We start from the raw sequence: 12204 nt of genomic DNA on the forward strand, positions 1-12204 counted from the left end.
TGACCATCCAATATCATTCTATATGTGTAACATGTTTTAAAATAGTATGTGTCTCACTGGCGTGACCACCGAATATCATTCTATATAACATGTTAACAGTATGTGTTTCACTGGCGTGACCATCCAATATCATTCTATATGTATAACATGTTAATAGTATGTGTCTCACTGGCGTGACCACCGAATATCATTCTATATAACATGTTAACAGTATGTGTTTCACTGGCGTGACCACCCAATATCATTCTATATGTACATTGTATAACATGTTAATTGTGTGTATCGATGTTGTTAACTAAGCATAGAATTACATACCACTATCAAATTGGCAATTACTGGAGTAACCTATTAGTATGTATGTACTCTTATGTATGCCATAAGACATATGTCTTCAGCAATATCGTTAATAATATATAAAAACGCACTAATAATGGAATAAATATATTTTACTATCATCAATATTTGAAATACAGATGTAACTTCAGAATAAGAAAATATCACAGAGTTGGAACAAGCAACATTAAAAAAAAACCAATAGTTACAATAACTCTTCACCACACTCATCATAATCTCACTTACTCTGCAAAAATAACTCAGTCGATCAACACGTTCAAACAGTGACAATGAGAAGTACTCGAGAATATATACTGTACCATTACAGAAATAACACACTTACATGTATATTGCAATGAATTTCTTAATCAAATCAATGTACATATGTCAACAATTCACTCAGTGAGCAATGATTATAACTAACAATGAAAAACATATGTACATATGTCAACAATTCGCTCAATGAGCAATGATTATAACTAACAATGAACAAGAGTACCGCAAACGATACATAATACGCCCGTGAAATGCTTACATAGGGTGTTTTTCTTGTGCTATAATTTGTATAACTTTACTTCAGGTATTATCAGCCATCATGAGGCTGTGACAAACTTTCAATGGAACAAAGGGTCTTAACTTAAAAATCTAGATTTCCTCAAAATGGACCAAGTTCAACAACCTGTAATTTTTTCAAAAATGGAAGAAAATCAAAATCCTTCCTCAGATACACATCTTCAATACCCATACAAACACTCCACAAAATAAGATGGTCCTCACTTGAAAACTGTGGGAGGAGTTGGGCGGACAAATTATGTACCCTCCATAGAATATTAATTCCCAAATAGACTAAGTTCAACAACCTGTAATTTTCTCAAAAATTGTAGAAAATCAAAATCCATCCCACATGCACATCTTCAATACCCATAAAAACACTCCACAAAATAAGAAGGCTCTCACTTGAAAACTGTGGGAGGAGTAGGGTGGACAAATTATGTAACATCCATATAATAATTATTTCCAAATAAAGGGGCAAAACTCCTGGAAAAAAGGTCGAAATGGATCAAAATTGCAGTATGGTCTAGAGTGACCCACAAAGAAGCTACACAGCAAGTTTCAGCATGATATGTGAAAGGGAAATGAAATTATAAAAAGAAAACTCTGAACAGACGGACGGACGTACAGACATCGCTGTACCATAATACGTCCCGTCTAAAGACGAGCGTATAAAAACATGCTTAAAATACTGCTCAGCTTTAAATCTTACAACAAACCACATCTAATATACAATAATGGACCAAAAGCGAAAAAGCACCATTTAAACAGTGCAACATGTAAATGTTAAGGAAAATGTAAGGACTGAAGTTCGAGGCTTTTATCATGAAAGGAGCAAAGACTGAAATTGTATGATCACTCGACCATTGAAACTTACAGCATTACAAAAATTTCAATCCCGTGATGGTGTACTTAGATACTTATGATGATATTTAATTCATTGACATAATCAAAGTACACCAATATTATTGTTACAAAGAATGAATCCTTGTACTATTAAAGCTATATGTACACTGAATATAGAGGGGGATATACAGTGAAACCTGTCTAATACGAAATCTCTGGAAGGCCTGCTTTTTGTCGGAATACACAATGTGCCGGAATAAACAATGTAAAACAATGAAATTAAAAATAAGAGTCGGAATGTCCAGTGAAACAGATTACACAGGTGTCGGATTAGACAGTTTTCACTGTATTATTGTGTCAATGATTCCATCCAGGGATTTAGAGTTTATCAATCTGGTGATATCATCTTACTAAATCTACAGAACTGCGTCATTATAGATTAAGATCTCCATTACATATGTCCACATATTGCTGGGACTATATGTTGTTTTAAATGCACACGGGAATGCCAATTTTATATCCCGCATGGTTACACATACGTCAAGAAGAAATACATGTAGCAATAACCGGACTAGATTTCTTTTTAAAGTTCATAATTAGCTGTGCGAATCAAAATCTGTCAAAGCTACATTAGACATGGTATCTTACATGATGCAGACAACATTCATTGATAGGACATACATGTATAGTATATAAAAAGAAACAGACACGGAAAAAATTCATAGGATCATGTGCAAGATAAGATCATTCTGTTTTCTGCCACAGAAGGGGGGTGGGGGTTGCATCCCGAAGATGACAAGAACAACCATTTTGGTAAAACAAAATCAAACCGAAGGGGGTGTACCGTAAACCAAAGGGGTGTAACTATGCCCCCTTGATTCACCACAGCTATAATGAAAAAATGAATATCAGATGTATGATAATGTTTTTTCCAATGATTTTCAATGTGTAGTGAGTTTAAGACAAGCTAGTTAAGGCTACATCATTATGTCTGTGCTGTAGGACTATCTTAAGGCTGGTCGGTTATCATGACTGACTGGTAACTAAACGCCACTGAGGTCATCTGTCACAACGTCTGATGTCTAATGAGGTAGATCCGCTCCTTTATTTCTTTTTCTGTAATTGAAAACTCGCATTATATAGATGCATGTATGCAACAACTAATCAATTCAATGTAAAGCAACATGTACGTTCTGAGTAATTCCTTCCATCATTCCGAGTAATTCCTTCCATCGATCAGGATTGTGACACACCATCGACGTACAAACAGATTCGACAAAATTTTACTTCCTTCTTTAAGAACCATTTTATATACTAAATTAAAATCCTTTTGGATAATTTTTGTTAGTAGTAACTACGAAAAACCAACATGCAATCGTACATCTTTCCTTGTCGTATAACTGCATACACAAATACTTTTTATTAATCTATAAACTCTTTGGACCATGAAACTCGAGATCCCCCAAATACAGTTTTAAAGTAATATGAATGCAATTGTATTTTCCAACCTACAAAATTTCAATCCAAAAGACAGAGCAAGGGTAAGATAATAAAACAGGATTACACCTTGATCTAAGGGTTTTAATGAGCAGGAATAAACTATAAATTTACATAATGTGAAGTATCATAAAAAACACGCAAGAATTTTGTATATGATAAAAAGAGTCCCAATACTCCCGTCCGCATTTTTTCCATATTTTAAATGCGGAAAAAATCTGGAGATCTGAGGTGCGGGAGTAAAACTCAAATGTAAACACTCTGAGTTAAAACATTATTTATTCTGTGCATGACATGGACACTTCTTGTGTACACATTTGTTCTGTGTATGACATGGACACTTCTTGTGTACACATTTGTTCTGTGTATGACATGGACACTTCTTGTGTACACATCATTTGTTCTGTGTATGACATGGACACTTCTTGAAATCGGAACTCCTCGAATGTCTCGTGCACTCGACATAGATCTCGGATGTAATACGATGGCATCCATGAGTGAATTTGATGCATTGCTAGTTATGACGTACATAACGTAGTGCAGTAGGCTGTGACGTCATATTTGACAATGCATCAAATTCACTCATGGATGCCATCGTATTACATCCGAGATCTATGTTGAGTGCGCGAGACATTCGAGGAGTTCCGATTGCACATCTTGTGTACACATTATTTATTCTGTGTACGACACATGTACACTTCTTAATTGTGTACACAAGTTTTTCATTTTGTGTATGACATGAATTCATACTCACTGTGTACACGAGTTATTTATTCTGTATAAATATACACTTAACTGTGCACAAAATTTATCTGTTATGTGTACGACAGTACAATTATTCTATACGCAAGTCATATACTCTACATGTATGTATGACTTATTCTGTTTTGTATTTTGTACATGACGTGTACACTTATTGTGTACATGTGTCATTAATTCACGAATTTACGTGTCCTTGAACATTTTTAAACCAAGTAGAGTTATCTCTCCTAGTGACATCGTATCACTTACCCACGAAATTACATCCTCATGAACCAGCAAAATTTTGCTTGCCCATGAACATTGGTCTCCAGGAATTAAAATGATTCCACAGTAATGTTTTCCCTACCTTTTTCCCTCCTTTTTTCTTTTTCTTGAGACCAGACCCTAGTTTGAGGATGCCATCAAAAGTGTCCTTCTTTATCCTGCTGGTGACCCGCACTTTACAGCCACCTAGCTTTTCTAAACAGGGTAAATACAAAGATACAATAATCAACCAAATGTGACCTTCTTTATCTTGCTGGTGACTGCACGTTACAGCCTCCCAGCTTTTCTACAGATTGTAAATACAAAGTTACAATAATCCACAACACCCTTAATTAAAAACAATACAACAAGTGAAACATTTGCGTAGAATTTGTAAAGCATTACCGGTTTCTTTTCTGTGTTCTAATGCTTCTAAAATGTCTTTCCCTGCCATATCACCTATCAAGTTTTTCTCAAGGTCCAACTCCTCAAAGCAATCGGAATACATGATGAGGCTTTAAATAAAGTCAATACAGCCATTTGAAGATGTTTCAGAAAGTAATACATATGTTGTACTTATATTCAATGTTGCATGCCCTGTCTAATAGGAATTCATTCTGGATAATAGCTTCACACTATTGCAAAATACATTTAAAATCTAACTTGCAATCTTGGTCAGAGAAATATTTACATCTTAAAAAGTTTCAAACTCAAACAATATGGTACATTTTCACCAATTTTCCCTTACTTTCTTAATATTCTCATCATCTGAAGGGGAGCTAACTCTTTCTTGAATGCCAAACCATCAATACCATTATCTGCCACATGTAGCTTGTGGATCCATGGCCCTACAGCGGGAGGGGGAGGTGGCTCCTTTTTCTTCTTTTTCTTGCCTAAGTTTGGTCAGAATTAATCATTTTAAGTAAAATCCCACCATTTTCTCTCTCAGGATTTTTTGTCTTTGAAGGCTTATTCTATTATTCTACAGGGATGTGTGAGCTCAACCTTGGACTATGACATTACTGCTAAAAATATCCCACCATATGCATTCTGATTTTTCTCTAAATTTTTATCATAAAGGGTACCAAAAAGTCTGGACTTTATCATGTCTGAAGTTAAATGTCAAACTGTTTATCATTGTACAAATGTACCCTAACCCAAAAAGTTCGGACTTTATCGTCTCTGAAGCTAAATGTCACACTGTTTATTATTGTCTTAATCTAAGAAAACAGACCCTTAAAGCGAGAAGTTTGTCACATACCATCTGTCTGTGTGTCAGCCCACATCCTGCACGTCCAGATGACACCACTTGAAGATATATCTCACAATATAATTTGAATTAATACACCAAAATTTTTGTACCTTTCTTTTTCTTTTTCTTCTTTCCACCTCCATCTTCATCACCAGATAATCCCGAAGATCTGTAACCCTGTTCTCTCTCTACAGAAACAATAGAGATTGATTAATGTATACAGAAAATAGAAATATTGTCTTACATCATTTTCACTTCATTTATATACAAGGAATCGGTGTCAGCTGTCCTTTCTATTGATTTTAATGCAGATTAAATTTACCATTATTTTTCATTTACAAGCTGATGTTAGTAGACGTTTTGAGTAAACATTTGTTATAAAAGCAGTTTCATTGTATTCTGATGGTACGTACAATTTAATCACAGAAAGTAAAACAAATCAACAAGTGAGAAATATCAAGTTTCACCACGGAAAATGCTAATGGCAATAGAAATATTGTAAATTCTGTTGATCCGCCATTTCTTATGTATCACCTGCGTTCAGTAGTACATAGCACAAATACAGTTCAACATGAATGGGTTTGCGAATCAATGTTGCTAGATTTACACGTAGGTCTCACTGAATGATTGTTCTTGTCAAATCCATGCCTCTGAAGTTTTCATCCTGTGTTATTTGTTGTTTTGTAAAATTTATTTTTAAAGAAAAATTTTGCGTAAAAAATTTTCTTTCCATTAATTGAAACAAGGGGTATAAGAACACTGGGCAAAAACTGTCACATTGTCGCAAGCCACGCCTATTGACTCTGTTTGAACTATGTCAAATGAGGTAGGATAGGTACTACCGGACTCAGTAACCGTGGCTAGCGACGATGAAACTGTCAGTACAAATGATTGCAGAACCAGCTAGATATCCCAGTTGTTGAGAGAGAGAGACAGTACAGACAGAGAGAGAAACAGAGATTAAGTCAGAGAGTCAATATAAGAGAAAGAAGAGATAGAGAGAAGAGAGAGAGAGAAGAGAGAGACAGATTGAGTCAGAGAGAAAGAGAGAGTCAGAGAGAGACGATAGAGAAAGAGAGGGTCAGAGAGAGAGGATAGAGAAAGAGAGAGGATAGAGAGAGAGACAGAGAGGATAGAGAGACAGAGACAAAGAGAGACACACACACAAAAGTGGGGGGGGGGGGGTAGAAAAAAAGAGACAGAAACCAGACTGAGAGACTCTTTCATTAGAATTAGCATGCATCTATTCAATAGTTGTGATTAATATTATTCATTTTCAATGATAAGAATCCTATGCCAATGAGGAATAACTAAGCTATATCAACTTTGCCAAAAACTAAAAACAACCAAAGAGAAATTGAAGATAGCAAAATTAAAGAAATTCAAAGTATATCAAAGACTTTGTTAACATATAACTATAAGGCACATTTCTTAGAAACAGTGGAGGGAAAGTTGATCAAATCCAGTGGCGGATCCAGAAACTTCTGGACAAAGGGGCACAGTAACTGGCTGGGTGTCTGGGGGTTGTCTTGAGGCTCCCAGTGAGTCCAGGGCCAGCCCCCTGAAACTACTGAGTTATGACAAAATAATATTTTGGACAGATTTGGGTTTTTTAAATGGATCATATTTGTGATTTGTCAGGGGAGGGGTGGATGGGTTGAGGGGGGGGGGGGGGAGCACTGGACCCGCCACTGAAATATCTAATTACATGTGAATACATACCACGTCTTTGTTGAGGGGTTAACTTACTCTCTATGTTTATCAATTAACAAAACACAGAGGTCAAATCATATATAAACTTTACTGTACATAAAAATAGACATTCTTTTAGAATTAATTCCTGTATATTAGCCATACTTTTGAAACAAAACACAATCATCAATTTTTAAAAACAAATAGAGTCAGCACATCTAGTTCCTATAATGATAGCTATAGACAATCTAATACTATCACTCCGTTCCATTCATATTTTAGAACTCGATAACAATTTTGATATGAACAAATTCACTAAATGCATATTTTGTCATCACACTAGTGTACACATGTTCTAACCAGTTAATGTCCTTGTTGCATACATACCTCGTTCAGCTTTCTCCGCCTCCTCTTGGAGTTTTCTGGCTGCTTCTTCTGCCCTCATTGTGGACTCGTAGAGAGCCTGCTGAGCACACTGGTCAATCAAACTGACCACTCCTTTACACTCCAGGTTATTGCCATCTAAGTACAACTCCCTACAACACAGGCCGTCAGATTATAAATACATGTGCATTGTCAAAATTGACCTTTCTATTCTCCAAATATTCAAACAATTGATTAGTAATATGGATGAGCAACAACTTCTGATCAATATCGATATAGAAGAAATGCTTGAGAAACATGTGCAAAATTGAAAAGGGTTATACACATGTGTCATTTAATTGATTATAGTGTTAAATAACAATTCAAGATATTATGCGAACAGTATCTTCCTCTGTCAAGAGTGGATTTACCCTTGACCTTTAATTATGTGACCTCAAAATCAGTAGGGGGTCATCTATTTCTTCAGATGTACCAGCTAGTGTACCAAGTTTGGTGTCAATCAAGCAAACAATTCTCAAAATATAGAGGAGACAATACATTATTATGTCCAGTTTGATTCTTGACCTTTGACTATGTGAACTCAAAATCAATAGAGTTCATCTACTCCTTACAAATCGTACCAGTGTTCCAAGTTTGATATCTGTCAAACAAAGCGTTCTTAAGATATTGAGTGGATAAGACTTGGTCTACAGACCTACAAACAGACCAACAGGTGCAAAACCATCTGCCCCTCATTTTTCAAAGGGGGGGGGGGCATATAATTACATGCAAGATTCCATGAGTGGGTATAATCAGTAATTAATTGGTAACCGGTAATCTTGATTCTAATACAGTTAAACCTGTCTGATATGACATCTGTATATCATGTTTCACCATGAATTTAGACCCTATTTTCATTAACTATTACCTTTTTTCAATTTCTTCACACTACAAATTCTAACATCCTGTCTAATCCAACACAAAACTCATCTCCAAGAGTAATTATCAGATTAGACAGGTTTCACTGTATAAATGTAAAACTCATCTCCAAGAGTAATTATCAGATTAAACATGTCTCACTATATAAACGTAAAACAGAATTATCATAGAGTAGTACAGGCAGTGGTTTTGTATGAGAGGCTTTACCTGACCGCTGTTTTGACCAGCATTTTGCCCAGGATATCACCACTTTCTACACCCAGATCACAGTAACACATGCTAATCGACAGTAGCGTGATATTTCCCTCCAGTCCTTTACAAAAATATCGGGCTCCTTCATCTCCAAACCTGTAGATTTAGGGTTAGTTAATACATAGTAATGTCTATTTTGTTTGACTTTCACTAATTGCAGGGTTTTCATGTTTCAAAGAAAAGTGAAGAAATATTTTACTATTGTCTTTCCCAGAGGTACATTATATTTGTTGATGTTGTTGTATATGCAAAATTATCATATAATTTTTACATTTAATTTGGTAAATGAATCAACTATATGTATATAATGTGTTCTAGTGTTTTTAGAAAAAAAATTTAACAAGTTTTTCATGCTGCATTAATTTCCATTTAATCATATCGACACCATTGTGATTTTGTGTTAAGAAATATCAAGTTTTATAGAAATAAACATCCAAAAATATTATGATTCATATAATTATACTCTAATGCAAAAATTTAAGGTCCCCTTGAAAGTTCCAAGCAAGTCTAGCTGGGTTTAGATGTAACCAAAATGAGACAAAATGTCTTCAGAATTAACATACTCATTGTAGTCCAACGTAACAGAGGTCAAAGTGGAGCAGAAGTTGAAGGACCTCGTGAACCGCTGAAGGGAGTATCCCTCCAAAAGGCAGTCCAGGAACTCCATATATTTCAGGGGGTAGCAGGCCTTCTCCATCAGCAAAGCCTACAATGTATCGGAATACCCCTCTCACTTGTTAATGTGTACATGTTATGTCTGCAATATTTTTTCACTGTGACGTTTTAAAACATTGTTGGATAAGATAAGCGTCAGTTTTGCTAAGAATGGCTCAAATACTGACAATCTCAAGGTTTGAAAATATTGTGAGTGTGCATTCAATAAAATTGGTTCCCAATTCAGAAACTTATAGGACATTTTTATATTTTAGTCAATATATTATCTTTAATTGAAATAAAGATTTTCTGCTGGTCACCTACCACGGTTGCCATGTTTTCGTATGTCATCGGGTAATTCCACACGTACAGATCCTGGATGTGAACATATCGTTCCTGTCTGAAAGCTGCTATTAGGGGCTCCAGTAACACAGGCAGATCCCCCTCCTTCTCCACAGGCACAGGCTCCAAGATAAACTGCATTTGAATGGGGATAGAGTAATCATTTGAATTTGATAATGCAAAAAAATTTCAATTTTGTGCTAGAATTATTCTATTTTTTTTATTGTATGTACAATACACATATCAATACGTCACGCAAGTTACATCCCTTGTCCTCCATCTTACGGCTAAAAATCGAATTTCCCTACGTTGTAATTTTCTTATCTATAGCTTTGACATTAGTTATTTTTCCATCAACTGCAGTCAACTACATAAATTAATGCCCCAGGGTGAGGCAACCCATAAACTTGTATGAAAGCTTGATAATTATAGCTATGATCACAATAGTAACACCGTACATTTGGTAGGGTATTAAAGAAGGAAAACTTGGTCTTTCACCAATTGACCTTTGGCTGACCCCACAAAGGAATGTAACTCGCGGTCAAGTGTTGATATGTGTATCATATGAAAAAATCCAACTGTCAAATTTTACCATCACTCAAAATGCTAGCAAGTTATATTGTCTATTAAATAATTGTCCTATGTTCGTTACTGTAATTCTCATGTTTAATGACACCTTGTCATTAATGTTTCATGACACCCTGCAGATAAACCTACAGTAGAAAGCACTTTCTCATTCTCCTTGCAATCTCTCAATGCACTTTTGATTCTGGGACTCATTTGGGACTCGGTCAGTCCACAATTCCTCTCATAACATTTCAGCAGACTGTGCACAATATCCTCTGCTCCAGCCACTGTTTTCTTGGCCTTCTTTTTTCCTTTGCCTTTTCCTTTTTTCCCACTCTTTTTCGGCATCTTTTAAAATACAATGAAATATTTAATACTAAATTTAACTCCGGTTACACTTGTAATGAATATTTAAATGGGGAAAATGTCCCACCTGTCTTATATGTGTATCATCAGTCTATATCATTAAAAACCCAATTTTAAGTTGACACCCCCAAATTGTAAGTTGCCTGCCAATCAAACATTTAACAATAGATCTCAGGTGGAGTGACATCTGCAGACACTGTGGTCTGGGGCTACCCCAGAGAGGTGTTTTGATAACAATAACAGCCAGTATCTACAGGCATTCTTTAGATCTTGAGGAAGCCCAGTATACCTGAGTTTTGATAGCAATGACCTGTGCACAACTGCTATTTTCTTGTAATTCAATTGTTTTTAAAAAGGCCCCTGAACAATGCAATTTCAATATAATTGTAATTTTCCCCCTCTATATACCTGTATTATTTACACAATCAGAAATCAAACAATAATTTCTAAAACTTGTAACTTATTGAAATAATTTATGTCATCAATTTATGATACCTCTATATTTATAACAGAAATTATTCATTGAGTCAATGACAGAGAGAGAGAAAGAGGGGTGGGTGTAGAATGTGTCAGCTACCCTTAGGAATACAACCATTATTCAAACACTATGACCACAGAAACTCTGCAGAGGTCCCTGAGACAGGTCCTGTGTATATCAAAACTATATAAAAAAAACAAAAAAAACATGGACAGGTAGATTTCTACCATGTTCTGTCTCTGTGTATTAAATCTTTGAGTGTCATGGGATATAGCAATTAACACCTTGGTATAGACCCTGGCCACTCCAGGTAAATAACATCTGTTTAGATTAGGCTCCGCCTACATTTTCACTGACCGTACGGTCATGAGATGGGTCTTTAAGAGAAATCCTTCAAATGATATATCTAGGAATAGGGTAGAAGATGTCAGAATATTGAATGGAAGGAGGAAACTTTAGAAAGAATGGACAGCATTTTACAAGAACAATGTGAAGTAAATACATTTAATGTAGAGCTATTGTAATTAGCAGGTTTAGGAGAAGATTTTTAAAAAATGAAAATCTACATAAAAAGTTTCATCGCAATTCTCAATGCAAACAAATTACATAAATATAAATGGGGCAAAAAATCGAGGAAACTCGAACAAGATTGAAAAGACCTTTGGATGCGTTATTTGTTTATTAATTCAGAGTCTCTTGACCAAAAGGTTTCTCTATCTAGCTTGATCATTTTTTTAAATTTCCTTTTAAAACTTTTATAGAATTGTTAATCAGCTAAATCAACTTTTATTTTTTGTCTTTTCATTCAATTATCAACATTTTACCTTTGTTGACTGTTGTTACGTTCTTTTGAACCCAAGCGCACAAAAGATCTCCGTTTCTGGGAGATAACTCGTGCAGTAAAAATGCTTCTCAGCTGTGCACGAGATAGTCGGTTTCGATGCCCTCTAGTTTTCCCCAAATATATTTTCTTAAGGTCAAATAGACAAACTCCTATGCAAATTCTAGAAAACTCTCAATTTGATGAACATGGGCAAGATTAATTTTGAAACAGATAAATTAGATA

General features: G+C 35.3%; 1 protein-coding gene across 2 annotated transcripts; it reads right to left on the reverse strand.

Moving 5' to 3' along the window:
* Positions 1 to 428: 428 nt before the first annotated feature.
* LOC125658587 (uncharacterized) lies at positions 429 to 12014 on the reverse strand. Of its 2 annotated transcripts, XM_048889872.2 has the most exons (12): positions 11963 to 12014; positions 10445 to 10642; positions 9710 to 9862; positions 9295 to 9437; positions 8687 to 8827; positions 7565 to 7713; positions 7208 to 7237; positions 5596 to 5673; positions 4982 to 5126; positions 4639 to 4748; positions 4337 to 4449; positions 429 to 2847 (listed from the first exon to the last, which is right to left on the reverse strand). In XM_048889872.2, exons 2-12 carry the CDS (start codon positions 10640 to 10642, stop codon positions 2836 to 2838), a joined length of 1272 nt encoding a protein of 423 aa, XP_048745829.1. In that variant the 5' UTR covers positions 11963 to 12014; the 3' UTR covers positions 429 to 2835. The 2 variants fall into 2 exon arrangements, with proteins under 2 accessions (XP_048745829.1, XP_048745831.1); XM_048889874.2 differs by lacking the exon at positions 7208 to 7237.
* Positions 12015 to 12204: the final 190 nt, after the last annotated feature.

Source organism: Ostrea edulis, chromosome 9, assembly GCF_947568905.1.
Source record: "Ostrea edulis chromosome 9, xbOstEdul1.1, whole genome shotgun sequence".
In the NCBI taxonomy this organism is placed as follows: Eukaryota; Metazoa; Mollusca; class Bivalvia; order Ostreida; family Ostreidae; genus Ostrea; species Ostrea edulis.